Source organism: Lissotriton vulgaris, chromosome 7 (assembly GCF_964263255.1).
Source record: "Lissotriton vulgaris chromosome 7, aLisVul1.2, whole genome shotgun sequence".
Classification (NCBI taxonomy): Eukaryota; Metazoa; Chordata; class Amphibia; order Caudata; family Salamandridae; genus Lissotriton; species Lissotriton vulgaris.
The window spans coordinates 851,634,346-851,654,594 of NC_141695.1; the positions used below are offsets into that span (position 1 = coordinate 851,634,346).

At 45.3% G+C, this 20,249-nt stretch overlaps 1 protein-coding gene across 1 annotated transcript in view; it reads left to right on the plus strand.

Moving 5' to 3' along the window:
• Window positions 1–19,689, plus strand: part of CLINT1 (clathrin interactor 1) — a 656,796-nt gene extending 637,107 nt beyond the window's left edge. Inside the window, exon 12 of the mRNA XM_086931221.1 lies at window positions 17,895–19,689. Coding sequence (XP_086787347.1) covers window positions 17,895–18,232 — 338 coding nt within the window. The 3' untranslated portion in view covers window positions 18,233–19,689. The remainder of the gene's footprint in view (window positions 1–17,894) is intronic.
• Window positions 19,690–20,249: the final 560 nt, after the last annotated feature.

Sequence of the window (20,249 nt, forward strand, 5' to 3'; positions counted from 1 at the left end):
TTTCAAGCGAAACACGACTCTGTATTGGTGAGGGACAGTCCTTTTTTAGTTTTAATACAGTTATCTTGTCAACAGTGTACACCTGTCAAGTCCCATCTCTTTAAGCAGTATCGTTGATAATAAACTTTACAACTAAATAGCCGGTAATATCATAACATGAAATTTAGTGATTTTTTTTCTAAATTAACTATTTTTTCTGACTGGTAGCATCCTTCTATCATTATATACCTGATCCTCATTAGACAGATGCATTTATACTTGCATTGTAATGTAACTGGAATGTGTATAACGCGCGTTCACCAGACGGTTTCTTGGCGCTGAGCACATGATGCTGGATGTTACTGTTGGGCAGGATGTTATTCAAATGCCTGTCTAAATAACCGCTTTTTTTTTAGGAGTTTCCTAAATATCAAGTAACATGGGGCTGTTCTAATCTCAAGGGGGACGGAAGTACTGATACTTGAGGAAATGAATGCAGGGATTTGTCATTGAGTGCTTTAAAGACATTATATCTGGACTTAAAGATGGACCTGTGCCCCACAGGTAGCCAGTGGAGGTTTTTCATCAGTGGGGTGTTATGACACTCCTGGGTGGTCGGTTCTGGACCATTTGGACCCTGTGAATGAGGCATTTAGGTAAACCAACAGCTAGTGAATTTATGTAATCCATTCTAGAGAGAACTAGGGCAATAATAACTTGAGTGAGAGCTTCAGGGTAAGACTTTTGGCAATTTTTCAGATTCTGCGGGCCAGAAAGAAACATGAAGAGATCACTGCCCCAATTGGAGAGTTTGTCATCAATGAGCACCCCAAGGTTTTTTCCTGACATTTTGGGGAGCTGCCAACTGGGAGGAGGGGCAGGGGTGAGGTGAGGTGAGGCGAGGCGAGGCGCAGCGCGGAAGGATGGCATCCAATAGTCTGTCTTTATTTTTGTGATAATTTTGGTTTTATCTGAATTTTGTTTCACCTGGTTACTATTCATCCAGCCACGTACAAAGAGCATTGTGGATTGGAAGGTTTCCATCGATTCGGGAGAGCTGTCACTCCTGAACAGGATTTGCATATGATCCGCGTAATTGTATATAGCACAACCTCTGTTTTTCAATGAGTTAACTAAAGGATGTATATATAAATTGAAGAGATGGGGGTTGAGGGAAGAGAGGAGCCTTGGGGGTATTCCGCAGTCTAGGGAGACTTAAGATGAGGTGACCCGGGATCAAACGGACAGACTGTGAACAGTCCTTTAGGTAGAAGGTAATGTAATCATGTGCCAAGCCCCACAACCCTGTTGCCTCAACGAGTTCCGCCATTAGGTTTTGGTCCACTGTGTCGAAGGCGGCCGACAGAGGAACCAGAGCCTGAGTGACGAGACTGTCACATTCTCTGCACGTCATCTATGACAGAGTATGCCTGCTTCTGTGGAATGGGCTGGGCGAAAACCTGCCTTGCATGGGTCTAGGAATTTGGACTCCTCTAAATGGAGCAGAGGTTTCGTGCTACATGTGCTTCCAAAGCTTTTGCCAGAAAAGGTAGCAGGGATTAGGGGCAATGGGTTTTTTTTTTTCTTTTTTTTTTTTTTTTTGATTAGGGGCGATGGGTTTTTTAATGTGAGTTGGTCTGCGCCAGCTTTCTTCTGGAGGGTGTGAGAAAGTGCCATCTTTCTTGCATGATATGCCCCCACTTTTTGCTGAATTGCTGATGTGCTTTGACTGATTGTGCCCTGGGCTCCTGCCAATCAGGTGCCCAGGGCCTGTGTTCCTTCCCTAAAACTGTATTGAAGCTAAAACCCAATTGGCATCTCTGGCCACATGTCAGCCCCTGGTAAATAGTACCCAGGGCATTGTGACCAGAGAAGACCCCTAAGGGCTGCAGCACTTATTGTGCCACCCTTAAGGACCCTGCACCCTGACACACCCACCCTGCCTTTGCAGACTGAGTGTCCTGGTGCAGACCTAAACAAAGAGTCGACATGGCACACATCCCTGTGTGCCATGCCCACAAACCCACTGCCCTGGCATACATCAGTCACCCTCTAGATGGGTGCCCTATGCAAGTACAGGTGCATGAGCCCTGTGCCCCTACAGTACCCAGGGCCATTCCTGGGCACTAAGTGCAGTGATGCCATTAAGAGTATATGGTGCTGGGAGGTTGTCATTACGAACTCCACAGCACCATAATGGCTACACTAAAGACTGACAAGTTTGATATCAAACTTCTCAGCACATTAAACCCACACTGATGCCAGTGTGGGATTTAATGCAAAATGCACTACAAAGGGCATCTTAGAGATGCCCCCTGAAACCTAACCTACAATCCACGTCTTGTCTGAGAGGCTGCCACACAGCAGACATGTTGCTGGACCCCTGGTTGGAGAGCCCCCCCACTCTCCTGGGCCTGCAACAATGCACATCCTGGGCGAGGTGCTAGGTCACCTCCCCAAGATGGGCAGGGAGAAGCTTCAAAGGCATACCCCCTTTGTGAGCTTCTCCAGACCACTTGCTATACTCAGCAACTAGCCCCCACCAGTTCTGACCCCCACTCTGGGAGGAAGACTGGCGGGAAACCCTACGTGAGGAAAGAGGGTGTGCCAGCCTGTGCCAACTCCACCCCTCAGGTGGGAGAGGCGAGGTGAAGCACAACTCCGGGCTCCGGCCATCTTGAGGATGGGGGGCCCTGCCCAATCAGAGATAGGCACCTGCACCCTCCCACAGGAGAGGAGCAGGATAGGGGCTGTACTAACCCAAGATTGGTCCCTGCTCTTACCCTACCTGTAACGCCCCTAAATGGAGTATTTAGGGGCACCCTGAACCTTCCTTCCATAGAACCCGATTTTGAAACAAGAAAGAAGACCAAGAAGAAGACCTGCCATGCAGCTGCTAACAAGAGGACAAAACCAACTGACTTGGCCCCAGCCCTACAGGCCTGTTGATCCTTGAACCTTCTCCTGCTAAATCTCGGTGTATCCTGCGGACAGCAACCTCAAGAACCCCGGAGGACCTGTCTGCCTTGACCCTCTCAGAGACTGGGACTCCCACAAGCAGTGGCTCTGCTCAAACAGCAATACCCCTGGTGCCAGCCAGGAACCGCAAATTTAGCCCACTCTGCACCCACCGAGCCCGGCCTGTGCCTAAGTGGGTAAAGACCCTGAGGACGTCCCCCCAGCGATTTTGACCTGGAATCCACTGCCCAAGGACCCTCCTCGACGACCCAGACGACGCCTGCAGACTCAGAACCAGGGACCCCTCCTACCGCGACCAGCAGAGGGTAAGATTTCCCGACGTCCAAAGACACCCCTGCACCCGGCCTCCTGTGCCCAACTCCGGGGTACCTACCTACCCTTCAAGATCCCAACTTACCCCTCGAAGTGTTGGTCGCTCCAGAGGATCCACCGTCCCCGAGCCTGCATCCTTTGTTCCCTTTTCAAGATCTCCATTGAATAACATTGACCACCTGACTGCTCAAAAGCACCCTGCACCCAGCTGCCCTAATGTGCCCCTGGCGGTGCAACCTTTGTCCTACCCTACTTCCCCATTTGCCCTGAGCAAGTGACCTGGAGCCCAGCTCCCACAGCCGTGTGGCCTGCTACCTAGCAGCCACCAACCGAAGGCCCCCTGCCTCTCATTAAATAACATTGGGCCTACCTACCTCTGCACCCGGCTGCCCCTATTCCGCTGAGGGTGTACCAACTGTACCTACCTGACCCTGGGAGACCCGAGTCTATGCCCAGAACCTTAACTCTGCCAGTCGAGTACTTACCTAAAAGCTAATAACTCACTTTTCTTCCATAGGCGAACATTGACTGGTTTCACTTGAAAATTCTTCAAAGTGTGGAGTTTTGGAACCTTAAAATATTCTCTTACATCAGCCGAACTAAGAATTCCGATTAACTCCCCTGCTATCAGGAGAGACCTCAGTGCTGCATCTTTGAGCCCAGTACTGACACTGAAAAGTAATTCTAACCGTACTTACCAGTAACTTGCATTTCCTTCCATAGGATATCATTGCCTGCTTTTTGCTGAAAAAGTTTCTAAGTATCGATTTTTGAAACTTAAAATATTCATCTAAAATCAGTCGAACTACGAATTCTGATTTACTCACCTGTTATCAGGAGAGCCCTCAGGGCTGCATTTTTTAGCCCAGTACTGATCCTGAAAAGTAATTCTAAACGTACTTACCTGTAACTTACTTTTCCTTCCATAGGATATCTGCCTGCTTTTTGCTGAAAAAGTTTCAAAGTGTTGATTTTTGAAAACTTACAAATATTCTCTAAAAATTGTGCCGGGTACCAAAATATAATTACGTACCTGTTTTAGATAGAGGTCCCAGTGCTGAACCCAGGAATCCAGTACTGGATTACAAAAGTAACGTGAACATGCTTTACCTGCAAAGTGAATTTCCTTCCATAGGATAACATTAGTAATTTCAACTGAAAAAGTTTTCAAGTCTCACCTTTTAAAATACCATAATATTCCTTAAAAATCACTACTGTAACCTAAACGCTTTTGCCTAACTGTTTACAGCTCATGTCCCGGGAATGAATCTATGATCCAGTCCTGTGGTTAGAAAAGTAATCTACAAAGTAACAAATTGCATTTAACTAGAAATTCCTATTGAGCTCAATGTTGCATTGTGTTTGAAATTGTTGCCTATTGCACCAAACTGTAACTATTGCATTCAAAAAGTCTATTGCCTATTTGAAAAGTATTTAACTAAAGTAACTCATCCTGAGAAAGTATATTTTGATACCTTGTTGGTTCTAAAAATAGGACAACTATATCTTTTGATACAAAACAATTGGCCTAGAGTTCAGTTTTTGAGTGTGTGAGACCATTTGCCGACTGAGTGTGTACAACAAATGCTTTACACTGTCCTCTGATACTGCCTTACTGCTCGACCAAGCTACCACTTTAGAGAGTAAGGTTCTATCAAACTTTAGCCTCTGCCAAATCGCTGGGGACTGGGGACTCTATACACACTGAACCTTGCTTTGGTCCAGTATATATTGAGCCACTTTCCTACAGATGGGTACCACTATGATCTCCTTAAATATACTGGCCACCTTCCCTAGGCTGAGGAGAAGGTTGAGAAGAGACAGAGCTGGGTCTGGAACCAGAAAGGTCTGTAGCAATAAATGACTGAAGTGTCCATAAGGAGTAGACCATGTTTCCTTGAAGCCTGTAGGATAGCGTTTACGTCTCAGTAGTTGAATATCTGTGCAAGGTGGAGCACTTTGCCTCAGAGGGTAGTACAGGAATCTTGTGCGCCCTCTTTAACGAAAAGGGACATCAAATTTCGGGCATTAAAGAAGGATCAATTCTTAGACAGAGTCCGACACTATGGCCATCAGCTCTATTAGATATTTAAATAATTCATATGTGGTTAACCCGGGTATCCTCTGTTTGGTTGATAGTTGTGGGGAGGTAGAACTGAAGTCTGCAAACAGCATCTTGACTAAATTGTCATTTCTGAGGTTGATAGACACCTTCTCAATCACCTTAACCCATGCTAAAATTTTGTTAAAATCTGCTTGCAGGAAGTTGAGATCTACAGCCACAGAACTGATTGTTGTAGAGGTGCCCTGGAGTCCTGCATATTACTCAGTAAATCCCTGATGGGGCCAAACTAGATCTAGAGCATTTCTCCATTGTGCCCATAGGTGCCTAAGTGTGGTTTTATGTCTGCTTCGGACTGCACATAAAGCGAAGCCGTAACCACACATACCCACCACCCCTGCATGCTGACGCTAGTTCCTTTATTTCTGCACTGTCAGTGGCAGATCTGCAGCTCACTCCCTCTTGAAATTGTTTTTTCAAACTTCTATTTCAGTGTGGTACATATTATGTTCCCCTTTGAAGACTACATGGCCTAATCTTTATAGGGAATGTCACAAACAAATGTCTGTGACAGATGCCCAACAGAATTGTCTGGAGTGCATGACTCTAGGTCTTGTGAGGACTGTGCCTGGATGAATCCTAATGCAATTCAGGACCAGGAAGCTAAGCTTTACATCGCCAAACCCAGTCGGAAGAAGCAAAAGGTCTGGTCCCGATCCAATTGGAGGACACCGACCTATTCCTGTTTTCAAGGACATTCCCGGGAAGGGTTCTCTTCACACTCAACGATGATAGACCAGTCCAAATCATTGAAAGAGAAATTTAAGAAATCAAAGCGTGACTCTGCTCTTCCAATCAATCTTCTCAGTAGTTTATAGTACGTCAGGGTGCCTCCCGATCTCTGTCCCGGTCTCCTACCTATAACTAATCCACAGTTTATCCTGATTCAACCCAAAATCCCAGGTCCATCTGCAACATTGCACCAAGTTAAGGCCTTCAAGGAGTGCATGTGGCGCATCTTCTGCACCCTTCCAGCTCCATCTGGAGTACCTTTGGGCCCCAAGGATTCTTGGGGCCTACAGGCAGGCTGCCATGGTTGGATCCATTCTTGACGCCTTCAATGCCTCTTGATTCTGGTGCAGGTTCTCCTCTGTTTCTGGGCTGACGCCTAATTCAACTTCGAATACGACAGCATGATATTCAGTGACCCTCGTGCATCGACGCTTGCACCAGAGGGAGAACTATTGTCTTTGACCAGATACGGCTGAAGTCAGGCTCTCCACAGCCATTTGGCACAACCAGACTAACCTAATTCTGACTTTGATAGATTCTGCCTTTACCTAAAGCCCTACACATTGGTTTTTCTCCAGAATCAGCGCATAGTCAACATGATGATGATGCACCACATTATTATGATGAGGACAATATTATTATGGACCTTTATGATGCCGGTATGTTACAAACTTCCCCAGATAGCGTTCGAATAATCACATATCCTGCTGCTTGATATTCCACATTGCCGGCACAACAGTCATTTAATATTATATTGCCGCCAGATCTGAATAATTATCCGGCAATCCAGCACAATAGGCATAGAAGCCACTATGTTTTCACTTGTATTTACAAAAAGAAAGGCGACGCCGAATGGAAAGTTCTTAGTTGAACCAGCCTGATGATTTTCTTGGGTTCAAAATTGGCAATAACAATATAAACGCCCTGACGAAGTTCTTCTATAAGAACCAAACGCGTTGGCTGCTTGGTGCTCAGTCTCAAATAAAATAAAGAATAAAGAAATCTGAAGATTACCAACTCCTAATGGGCATTCGTAAAATTATTTTGGTTTTGTGGACATTTGGATTGGGTGGTGCAATTTACAGTTGTTAAAAGATACTGGGATGAACTCTTCCCCTTGACTTTTCATAGAAAAAGTTGCTTCTTTTGCTGTGTTGATGTGACTGACTGAAGTTTTAGACCTCCAACTTCTGTCGAAGTAAAGACTAATTCCCTGCAACCTGTGCAGACTTACAAATAACCATTTCTCCCTTTTAATGAAGCCTTGATGGCACACTGATGTGTACTTGTACCAAGCCTTGCTCTTGCCCGTCAGTCAACAGACGGGTTGCCAGAAGACAAAGGACTGTCCCTGGAGATCCTCTCATTGATGCAACATCCTATGGCTGAAAACCTAGTGTTTCGGGTGCCAACAATTTTTCAACTTTGGCTCCCACCTTTTGGAACTCCCTCCCCGACCACCTACGATTTGCCGCACACTATTCTTCCTTCCGCAAAGATCTAAAAACGTTTTTGTTCAAACAGGCCTTCTCCTTGTAACTTGTCCCTCCGTCCCTGCTCCAGGCTCCCTCCGCCCTCAGTTGCTGGACCTACCACTATAGCGTCAGGAAACCGTAGGGTGAACGCTGCGCTTTACAAATGTTTTAAATTCAAATTCAACAAGTAGACTCAACCTTAAATTGTTCCATACTAAGCCTCTCTGTAGGGTATCAAAGCTGATAGAGGCACTTGGGAATAGGATGTTCTCCTCAACCAGGCTCCCCATCCGGTCAGTAAATGCCAGTTGCCTCCTGGGATGATGCTCTCATGCTCTCTGGGATATGATCAGCAAGATCTTGCTGACTGTCCCTAAAGAATTCCGTGCCAACCTTTTGCAGATTATCCAAGATGGTCAAAACGCATGGAAGTACATCTGCTCTGGGTTGGACACCACTGACTGCTTGGGCAGGGTACTGGTGTAATGCTTTGGCACCATATGTGATAGAGATGCACAAGCTTCTCAGGTAATATTCAACCATCACTAAAGGATGTGCCATTTGATACTACCCTACCTCTTCATAAGCCAGACTCTGCCCTAGAGCACGTCAAGGAAAGCAGGGCCACTGTGCACGCACTCTGCCTTTGTGTTTGTGTGGCAGTATCCCTAACATATTTTCCCCTTTTGAGGCTTCAGAAGGGGCCTGGTGCAATAATAATACTAAGGTCCAACTGCTCAGCAACATATCATCTCTCCCTGCCCCTTCCCTTGTCCTTTCGAGGCCAGTTGGTAATCTCGCTGACGACATCCAGGCTCTCGAGAGCAACAAAGTCCTCAGTTCCCTTGTGCCCCTTAACTCTCACCTACCTCAACCAAACCAATTTATGCTGCCCTTGGTGCACATGGCCCTCCTGTTGGAGGCAGGGTAGTGTATAACCTCCATCAGTGTCAGCGCATCACTTCAATTACAGATAGTCCAACAAGGTTACGCCCTACCATTCCTTTCAGACCCACTACATATTCCACCTACATCCAAGCAGCTCTGATGACTGGGAAAAGGAAGTTGAGGCTGCTTTGGACAAAGAAACATGGAGAGGGTAGACATCAGAAATAGGAACTGGATGGTACTCTTTGTTTTCTGGCGCTGAAGAACTGGGGTCTCTAACCTATTTCAGACTGTTACCCTCTTAACTTCCTGAAAAAGAACACATTCAAGATGTTTGCATTGGCCTAAGTCCCATCTTCCCTGGATCCATAAGCCAGAATGGTGGCACCTGCCTGCAGTATGTGTTTTTTTCACATTCCCATCCTGCGCTTCAAGTTGGGCCTGGAGCATTTTCAGTTTTTTCGTGCTCCTCTTAGGCTTTACCAGTGCCCCTCATAGGCCTTACCAGTGCCCCTCATACAGTCATGAAATTGATGGTGGTGGTTGAGGCACCTCTTCAGAGGTTAGCAATACCATTCTCCTACCTTGACAAATGGCTGTTGAATGCTTGCTCATCACAGTTGTAAACTATCTCAGACAATGGTGAACCTCCTTTTTGGGATTCTCGATCAATGTGCTGAAGTCCCATCTGAATCATTTGCAGAGGCTTTTGTTCATTGGAGCAATTTAGAATACAGCGCAGTTTCGAGGCTTCGCTCCTGATCAAGAAGTCTAAGACATTTGATACCAATGTTTAAACTTTGGTCCTGGGTCTTGATAAGAATGGGCTTGAGACTTCTTGCCCGCCTGCATCCTGCAAGTGGACTATGCCAGATGACGCACGCGGACTTGCAGAGGTATCTGAAGTCTCAGAGGACTCATAACTTCAGGAACCTGTTTGATTCCATTGGGGTTTCTGGGGAGACTGCAAAGACCTGGAGTCATGGCATGGTTTACTGCAACTGGACTAACGGCAGACCTTTCTCCCTACCCTACCCAGAGTTGATGGTGGTGACGTACGAGTCACTGTTTGGATTGGGGAGGTCATCTGGAAGCTGTGGAGATCGAAGACCATTCTCATATCAATCTGTTGGAGTTGCAAACCATTGGCTTGACATAAGATGCTTTCCTGCTGTCCATCAAAGGGAGGCTGATGCAGACGCTCAGACAGCAACAACCAGGGCAGAGTGGGGTCATCGGTCCTGTGCCAGAAGGAGGCCTTGTTCCTCTCACTGTTCTTGAACCATCTGGCAGGATCTTTACACACCAGGGTGGATGAACTCTGTCTGCAGCACCTAATGGATCACGAATGCCACCTGGTGGAACGAGGCGACTTCCATCATGGTGAGCCCTAGCTAGATCTCTTTATCTCCGCCGAGAACATGCATGGTCAACACCTTCTGAAAGTTGTAGTTCCCAAGAAAGCTCTTTCTCGGAGATGCACGCCACTTAAATGGAGTATGGTATTCATGTTGGTCTTCCTACTGCTGCCTCTCCTGCCCAGGGCCCTGAAGAAAATTGGGAATGACTGGGCCCAAGCCATCCTCATAGCTCCGGATTGGGGGCGAGTGGTACCCGCAACATCTGATCATGAGCATCTGTCCTCCGATTAGGCTGCCACTTAGGGAGGATCTTCGGTCGCAGCAGCAGGGTAGGATCATGCACCTGTGCCTGCACAATCTACACCTCTTTACATGGAGATTGAGCTGCGCCAGTTGAATGCCTTCAATCTTCCACTTGAAGTAGGGCGTGTCATTCCAGCGACTACGTGTCCATCTATAAAATCTGTTTCATCTAGACACTGAGACATGCTTGTGGCCTGGTTGAATATCTGCTACACAGACCCATTACAAGAAAAATTGTTGAATGGTTTGCTTTATGTGCTATCTTTAGCCCAGCAAGGACTTGCCGTTGGCACAGTTAAAGTTACTTGTTGACATTTTCGGCCTTTTTATGTTTACCAGACAAACTTTCCCTCTTGAAATTACCATATGTTCGCACCCAAACCTTTTGTAATGCCACAGTGAAGCCATAATGTAGTCCTCACTTTCTTAATGCGTACTCCATTTGTACCAATACACAGCTGTCCTCTCTGTCTGACTCTCACAACAGTCTTCTTCATAGCTAAAACCTCAACTTATCTACAAACTCTGTCCATTCACCCACCGTACACCACCATTTTTCCAGACAAAGCAGTATTGCGGACTAGAGTCGTTTTTGCTATAAGTTGTGCAGACGTTCATGTTGGATAATCCATCACCCTTCTGGCATTATTTGCTCCGCTTCACTCCTCAGCAGAGGAGGCGAGACTCCACTACTTAAGCATCAAAATAGCTTTGGGATTTTACTTCAATCGTACCAAAGACCATCAAATGTGTGATTATCTCTACATGGGGTTCATTGGGGCAAAGAAGGGTAAAACAGTGCAGAAAAGGGCCATATCAGCGTGGAAAGTCTTTTGTTTAAAGATATACTATGCAATGGCCTCTAAGCAGCGTGAGGGACATTTGACCACTGCCATGGCTGCGAGCACTCCCTTGGCATGCAGAGTATCCTTTCTGGACATCTCTCAGGCTGCATTTTGGGTGTCAATCCATAGGCTCACGAAACACTACTGCCTTCATAGCCAGGTCTGGCTGAAAGGGCACTTTGCCAGTTCAGTCCTACAGGATTTTCTGGGTTGAGCCATTCCACAGACAAGGGTGGCGCATATATTTGGCTCCGGCGTCCTTTCTGGGGTGGGCGAAGCAACTGAGCTGCACAGTTCGAATCTGGTGCCATGGGATATTTACAGGGTGAGGAATCTGCAATTAGGGTATCCACTGGAAAAAGCGTTAGCAAAGGTAAGCATCTTTTTCTCCTTGAAGAAGGGCAGAGTGCAAGGGAACTTTTTCAAGAACCGTGGCAGTCATGGATTATTGTCTTCAGATTGTATCAACCAGCCCTCTCAACCACTGATGTCCAGGGACTTATAATTGGACCCAAAACTAATCACCAAGTTCTCCCCTTTAACACTGGACTAACAGGGCTGCAAATTCAAGCTGGTGTCCTCTGGCCTAACCCTATTATTAAACCCTAACATATCACCTAGTACACCATTTTAGAACTGACTCTCAGGACAGTGGTGTCAAACAATGCAAAGCTTATGCAATAATGTTATGTGGCGTTAGAATTTACCGACTCAACAAGCAATCAAATGAGGCTTTGACAGCAAGGTGGAAGAAGGAGCGTCCTCAGAATCTGCAGCAGAGGATGCATGGTATCTGTGCGAGATGAGCAGAGGTTACTGGGGGTGGGGGGGGGGGGGGGGGGGGTTGGGGGTCAGTGGAAATTCAGGCAGTGGTGCATGTAAATGGGTCACTGGTAGTGGATAACTTTGCAGTCGTAGGTCAGAAGCTTGAATTGGCATCTCTTCTGGATAGAGAGCCAGTGGAGGTCTTTCAGGTGCTGGGTGATGTGGGTCCTCTTGGATAGGTTGAGGATCAGACTGGCTGCAGTGTTCTGGATACACTGAAATCTCTTCATGGATTTGGTGGTGGCGCCTGCATAGAGTGATTTGCCGTAGTCCAGCCAGCTTGTGATAAGGGCATGTACTACTGTTTTCCTCATGCTGAAGGGGAGTCACTTGAAGACTTTGCAGAGAGTGTGGAAACCGACTGAGGAGATGCTGTTGATCTGAAGTTTCATGGAGAGTTCGCTGTCCAGGATGATGCCACGGTTGCGGGCATGGTCTGTAGGAGCGGGGTTGGGTCATGGTTCCGATGGCACCAGGAGTTGTTACAAAGTGCAGTGTGTCTGCCAAAGACTAGGACTTCAGTTTTGTCCATGTTGAGTTTCTGGCATTTCTTCACCCAGGCTGCGATGTTCTTCATACAGTTATGGAAGTTGGTCTTCGTTGAGATGGGTCGGCTGAGAGCGAGAGGATGAGTTTGGTATCATCGGTGAAGGAGATGATGTTGCGGGATCTAATGAAGTCTACAAGAGGTGTTGTGTAGATGTTGAAGTGGGTTGAGCTGAGTAATGAGCACTGATGGACGCCGCAGATGGTATACTTGGGTTGTGAGGTGAAGGCCGGGTGGACGGGTTCTCTGGGTGCTACTCGTGAGAAAGGATGCCATCCATCAGAGTGCATTGTCTGTGATTCCGATCTGGAGCAGTTATCAATGAATGTGTGGTGGGAGATCGTGTCGAAGGCTGCAGAGGGGTCGAGCAGGACCAGGGCGCCTGATTCTCTTCTGTCAAGCAGGATGCAGATGTCTGTTACGGCGATGAGGGCTGTCTCAGTGCTGTAATAGACTCTGAGACCTGATTTTGAGGGGTCCAGCAGGTTGTTTCTTCCCAGGTGTTTGGCGAGTTGGAGGTTTATGGTCTTCTCCAGAACTTTAGCGGGAAAAGAGAGTATTGAGAGGGGATGGTAGTTCTGGAGCTCACTGGGGTCTGCAGGGGATTTCTTGAGGAGGGTGTCTAACCTCTGCATGTTTCCAGGCATCAGGAAAGGTGGCTGTGGTGGTGGAGGCGTTAAGGATGGTGGTGAGATTGTTGTTGATCTGTTGGGCTGTGTGATGCTGAGGGCGTTGATAGTGCTGAATAACCTTAGCCCAGCAGAGAGTGGTGTGGTTGGGGGTTGTACGGGGGGTGGGGTGTATAGCAAGTTGAAGTGTATGATGGAGTGGTCCAACCAGGTGAGTTCCGTGCTGTGGCTGTATCGGATTCTTTTGCTGGATGTGAAGATGGGGGTCCAGCGTGTGGCCTGCTTTCTGTGTGGAGTTGGTGACCAGTTGCTTGAGGCTGGAGAATGTCCCCTAAGTGCTTTTCCTTTTAATTTTATTTTTTTAAGGTATTTTACTATAAATCACACCGCTCAATAATGTACATAAAAGGTTTCAGAAGTAATCAATTACTAGGGATATTAGTACCCCAAAAGGAACAGTTTACAGAAAGATTGGTATATCACTTATGGGGTACAACTTTGCCAGGTTCCTGTGTACTACGGTCTCTGAGATTCCCCTAATTCCTCTCTTATAAAGGGGGTCAGGTCTCACACTGCCCTCACCTACGTTCCACACTGCCAACTGCAATTTCTCCTGTACTTTTAATATCCATAATTATGTCACAGGTTGTGCACTTACTGAGTGATATGTTCCGTGCTGCTTAGAGGGCGTGGTAAGAGCAACAATTGGTCCTGACATGTATGATATATTTCAGGCCATGGAATGAGGCGTCGACGTTTCGACCCAACTTAAGCGATGAGGGTAATTTTAAACCTCCGCGTGTGGGTCTTCATCAGGACAGTGGAAATTAAAGAGACAACCTATATAAAATAAAATGCAATTATAGCCCGTCTCTCTGGTATGTGAGTCATCATAGATACAATTTTAAAATGTGGTTTGCTGACCGTGGTGGTTGACTAACCAGGCAAACTGGGTCAGTATACAGTTCTTATTTTTAACAGCTGCGGACCAGCGGAAATGCCTTATATTTACATGAGTTCTGTTTTGTCCATAAAGTTAATAAAAGAAAAACCTGTTTGGCAAGACAAAATATTAAGCTCTGCACAATCCATCAAACAAAGTTATGGCAACATTTATCATAACAGACTTATTACAAAACACAACAGATGATTTTTAAAGAGGAAAACAACACTGTGAATAACACAGATTCTTTATTTTGCTGTTGAGAAAATGACAAATATGAGGTTTGTCATTTGTGCTTGCCCAAAAACTATAGGTCTGAGGGGGTAGAGGCATGCAAGGCATTGTTCCCAGGCCACACAAAGTCTAGGAGAAACAGAGGTGAGCACATCACGTCATGCTGTAGTCCAAGCAAGGCTGTCTTAAAGACCTAGGACTATTGTATGACGAGCAGGTCGTCATGAAGCCTGAAGAGGCCTCGGAAGATCAGCAGTTTGACATAGAGGAAACCGCATATGTTGATCTGCAAAAGAAAGAATTCCCCAATAAGACACTTAAACATTGTAATAAAATATACCTGTAGAGTCTCAGTGGTAAAGAGCTATAGGTTTTGGACTCGAAAACCCTGAAAAAATCCTCGCAGCTGAAGCACACCGCAGTCGAAGGAAAGGGTAAATAATAGGCGCCACATTGGGTGCAAGCACAACATAGGAGGAGACAAACCTTCTTATCATAACTTGACTCTGAAAGGGGATCAGGATTGAGGGAAAGGACTCAGGGTTGAAGGAAAATTACCTTTCAGCTCCAAAAAGGAATCCTTCACAGTACCTCTAATCCAATCAACAGGCACTCAAGTCGAAACGAAAAAGACTCACAACCGAAATGCCAGCATATTGAAGAATAAAAGACTTCGATAAATCCTTCAAAGGGGGTTAGGATCCTTATCAATGCAAATGAGAGCAGAACCGAAGACGACAGCCAGACCGTACTAGGAGCCATAGTATCTCCAAAGCTACAGGTGGAGTTTAATGAAGTAGATGATCAATACAAGCAGACCACACTCAATGAATTAACTATTTTTAACATATTTAGCCATGTGAAAATATATGGTTTCAGTCATTCAATCTTTTGTAAATGTACTTACCTGTGAAATAAATGACTCCTGATGTAAAGGGAGTGCAACATACTTGCAGTGTACTTACTCCTGATTTAAACTCGCTGAAGGCAATGGAGAATACCTCCCTGGAATATCAGGAAGAGTTTTTGACTGTCTATGCTCTCCCTCTAACCCTTCATCTTAGCTACCACTTATTTTCTTGTCATTTCAAACTGGAATGCAATGTGGCCATGCCCACAAGCAACACTCAACACACTTGTTCCACCATTGCAGATATATTCACACGTGCAACATCCATGTCCCCCATGGACGAGTGAAAGATCCTGTTGTAGGGGACTGGAAGACAATTTAAGAACACAGGAGAGGCGTGTGAGCCATTCTCCCTAGCGGTAAACAGGTGAAAAGGTCTAACCTGTAATAATAATCACTGTCACCACTGTCGGTCATAAAACGAAAAGATATAACAGTAGTCACTCTCTTGTTACCAGGTTTGCGCACATTCATGGACAACTTTGTGCATGTTCATGTTTTTCATGTGTTGGGGTTGGGGTAATAGACAATACAGCTTGCTGAGGGGAAGGTGCACCATGTCCAGAGCCATGCAAGAGATCTTTGTCTATACGCATTACGAAATTGGATCTATAGGTTAGGACATCCCTTGATTTAGATTAGTTTACATAGGAGGTGTTGACGGCTATAGCCCAGCGTTAGATCAGAAAGACCACAGGGCTTCCCGCCAGAGCTCTATAAAAGAAAGTTAGATGGACTGCTAAAGCATCCAATCCGCATGTTTGTAGCCGCAAAAGATGTTGGTTGTCTCTCAGTGAGCCTCTGCTCCACTACATTAGTCATGAGTCATAAACCAGAATATCCAACAGAGTAATGTGCTTCTTACAGGCGTATTTCCTTGTTGCAGTGAACCTTATAGGTGTAAGGGTATTAGCTTGAGCACGCCTGTAGGCAAAATCAGTTGCTGCGGCAATTGATTTTGCCTACAGGTGTGCTCAAGCTAATACCCTTTCACACGTAAGGTTCACTGCAGCTTATTTGATTCGCGTCTCACTGGACAGGAGGTGACCTCCTTGAGCACACTTACGAGCAATTGTGTACTCAACTTATCCACACTGTTCTTATTAAATAGGAGTGCAGCGGTTTTATTTCTTTGTTTCGTATTTCCTTGTTAAACAGTGAGCCTAGCCGAAGTTTTGGCTAACCCACTTGAAGCTGTGATTGGTGACTTGGTCCATCTGGACCAGTTGGGGTTTATTGCAACAAGATCTAAACCCAAGTCAGCTTCATGTTGCTTGCAATAAACATATGGACTAAAAGAACCGGCTGCTCTTATATGCAGAAAAGATGTTTAGATCTGCTGAATAGCCATTCATGTTTGCTGTTTTGGAAAGTATACTTATAGGCAGAGTGTACTGGCTAAAGTGAGACTTAATGGAGTTATGGCATCTCATTTTAAATAGAGGAATTCTCCAGGGATGCTCCCTCCAGGCTAGGTGTTTTGATGCGGGACTCTGAGATCCTGAATGTTCCTTTGTGCGTAGGGCATACTCTTATGTGTTGTACTGTATTGGTCCCGATGACCAAGGCACGTTGTCCAGACCTATTGACAGTACTCTGGATTTGGAATAAATTTGACAAAGGCAACCTTATTTTCCCTCATGGGCTAGACACTTCTATCCTATTTTGATTGCCATTTCCAGGTATCCCGGACGGTCTTTAAATATCGGGGAATTTCTATATCCAGAGTTAAAGATGCAGTTTTGAATCCTAACCTTTTCCAGGCCTTGTCCCGTTTCAAAGATGTGGCACACTGCGTAAATCTACCCCTTTGTCTATGGCACTGCGAAGCCTTAGTTAAAATGTTTCCCGTCCCCTGGTTCTTATTTCCTACAAACATGCCAGGTTTAATATATTCAGTCCTCTGTACATTGTTTTGTGGTAGTGGCTCTCCAGGAAATCATTGACAACATTGAGGGGCGATTGTAATGAGGATAGCACCCCTAGATTGAGAAAATATACCTTGGTGCAGAATGAATAGGCATCTTCTCCAGTACCAGAACCTTCCATAGCACTTGACAAACCTGCCACCTAGGGAAGCCTAAAGGAGTACTTGGGGAATGAATATCATAATTAAATTGTGAAAGACTAATACAAGTAAGATAGGGCAGCCAGAAGTCTTACCATTGAGGACACTGGTGTGGGAAATATCATTACTTAAAGACCTGTGACATTAAAATGGCTTCCAAAAATTAGAGCTAATGGAAATATCACAAATAAGGGTTATTTGGGGGGGGGGTTCCATTGATGACACCCAGCGATTCAGATACCAGATTTTAAAGGGTCTGGTTGCTGAGAAGGCTGTTTATATCCGAGCGAGATGTCCTGAGATATTTGCCAAGTTATAGGGTGAGTGGAACATCTGTCTTGGCATGGACTTCTCTTGTGTGATTTGAAGCTCTATGACGTGTGGTAATTTCCCACTGATTGTGCTGTGGAACTTGATGTGTGCCATGATGCTAACTTATTATTCCCTGCAGATACAGTGCCTCCCAACTATTTGCTGCAAATTATTCCTGGTGGAGCAATAGCCGAATGACTGTGTACTGCATTACCTCCTATAGACTGCAGGCAACTAATTAAAAAAAAAAGTACTGTAAATGAAGAAATGGGTTCACTTAATGCTATAGAAGTGGTAATTGCACAAGTAGCAACAATTAAAGTATCCATAATGCGCAAACCATTGGTGAAATGTACAAACAGTTTTTTAGTTTCATACATGGAAGCTTCTTGTTTTTCGATAGACTAAGTTTTTCTTCTTTGCTCAACAGATGTTCAACAACCAGTGGGTTTAATGACGCAGAACTTTGCAGGACTTAACTTGACTGCCTCACCTGCCATGATTCCTGGAAGACCTGTGGCAACCAGCCCCCTAATGGCTTCAACCATGCCCATGGGAACAATGGGAATGGGCATGCCCAACATGGTGACGGGAACAATAGGCATGCCCTCTGTGGGAGCCGCTCCAATGATGAATCCAGGAATGATGGGAGTAAATGTGTCTATGGGGATGCCAAGTGCTGGGATGGGCATTCACAGCGTGGCCCTAAGCCCTGGTACCATGCAGCCCAAACAGGATGCCTTCGCAAACTTTGCCAACTTCAAATAGACTGGGGCCTCATTTGACAAAGACTGTAGGAGATTTAGCTGCACAGAAGGCTTAAGTGGGAGATTCTGACGGGAAGAGTAGTGGAAATACTCATCCCCCCTACTCTTTTTCTGTCTCACTTTCCCATAATCAATTTAAAGACTTTTGTACTAAGAACCAAAAAGGCTATTTTGAAACTGTATGGTGTGCTGATACTGGGTATTTTCCCTGCTTTGCCCAGCTCTAGGCACCTGGCCTGGGCGCACACATGCCCTCACGTGATTGGACTCTTGGGTTATTTAGTCAGGAGTCTGGGTGGGCTTTAGTTCGTTTTAAAGACTTTTTTCCAGTCCATGACCGGCACATTCATTCCTGTTTCTGAAACCGCAGGGCCAGCTCTTAATGCATCTGCATTAACCTGTTTTTTGTTTTTTTTAATAAGAATCTATATTTTTGTCCCTTGTGATCCACACAATGTTACTACAGTTTTGTGCTTTTCTCTGAGCAGAAGTGTTTCTGCTCACGTCATATTGAACATAGTTTCTGGCCCTGGTCTTTTTCCACATTCTACATTCAGGGATGAGTGGGCTGATCGAGTGATTCCAGACTGATTTTGTAGAGTTCTTAGCAGCATCAGCGCATTCAGGCCACTCTTGTCAGCCGGGGTTAACTTACCCTCTACAGAGTTCAGATGTTGTGGGGGAGTGGAATGTTCTTTTAGTCAATATTATATTTGAGGATTCAAAGGAAAGCATAAGGAGCAATGTAAAATCAGAGTGGGAAGCACAATTTGCATTTTAAGAGGGGATGTTCCTTCTTGGTTTTTGGATGAATGTAGGTGTTTCTCTAAAGGGCTGAAACATGTTAATTCACTTCATTTCTTCCCTTCTGAGCCCTGTAAAACTTGAAGAAAAATTCTATCACTTCACTTTTTGATGTTTTCAAAAATGCAATGATAAAACAATTAATATTTTATTTTAAAATGTGTTTGTAGAGACCTATCCTCGTCCCTCGGAGCCGCAGGATTTTAGATTTTATACAAATTTTGCCGACTTTCTGTGTAAATACAGCTGTGGTGGACGTGGCCTTCTCTCAATGAACTTGGTCTCTCCATATATATATATATATGTGCATACAGAAATATATATATAAATATTATTAGAAAAAAGCTTGGGCATTAAAGATTGTATTCACGAAATCTAATGAAGAATGCATGAAATGGAGAGGGGTATCCAAAAAGTGTATTTTCTGCCCATAATGCTGACCTTCAATTACCAATCATGATTCCAGAGTTGGAGCTCAGAGGCCAGAGCAGAGTAATACTGAGGCTCTGCAGCTGTTAATCATCCAGTTCCCTTCTTTCATCTGATTTTCTTTTTTTTTTTAATGAAAATAATACAAAATATGAATTGTTAAAATGTTTTCACCTGTACACAGAATGTTCTGTTCATCATAACATTAAATCTGATCAAACTGAACAGACCTAGCCGTTGAATCTTTCTTTCCTGCCTCATTATTCATGAAAATGCTCATAGCTTGGCCATTATTAAAGCTATGTTGTTCATGTTAACTACCTGGTTGAAGTTGAGGTAAAATCTGCACAGTGGGTATTTAGAGCCGAAAGTGAGCATTGTGGTTGATAGAGGATTACATTTCAGGACTGTGCTGAAAACAAACTTTTAGAAACCTGTAGGGAATATGCTAAGAGATTAGATTTGTGATGAACTTGTGGTTGTTGGCGAAAGAGAACAGCTTCCAGTTTTCATCCAATGTTGTTGCATTAAACATTAGAAAATAGTAGGGGTGGGCAGAAAACCACGCTCTGACAGCGTAGTGGATGAAGCCAGCCACACCTGCTCCCAGGGCCCGGTCCAAGCTTCCGTAACCCTAGCCAGGCCGGGGAGAGCCTCCCCGGGCCCCGGTGGAGCCCCGTCCCCAGCGCCCGGACCCTCTGATGGCTTGCAGGATGGGAGACTCACGCACCCCGGGGCCGGACGGACGGAGCTCAAGCCCGGGGCCCGGTCCCAGCTACTGAACC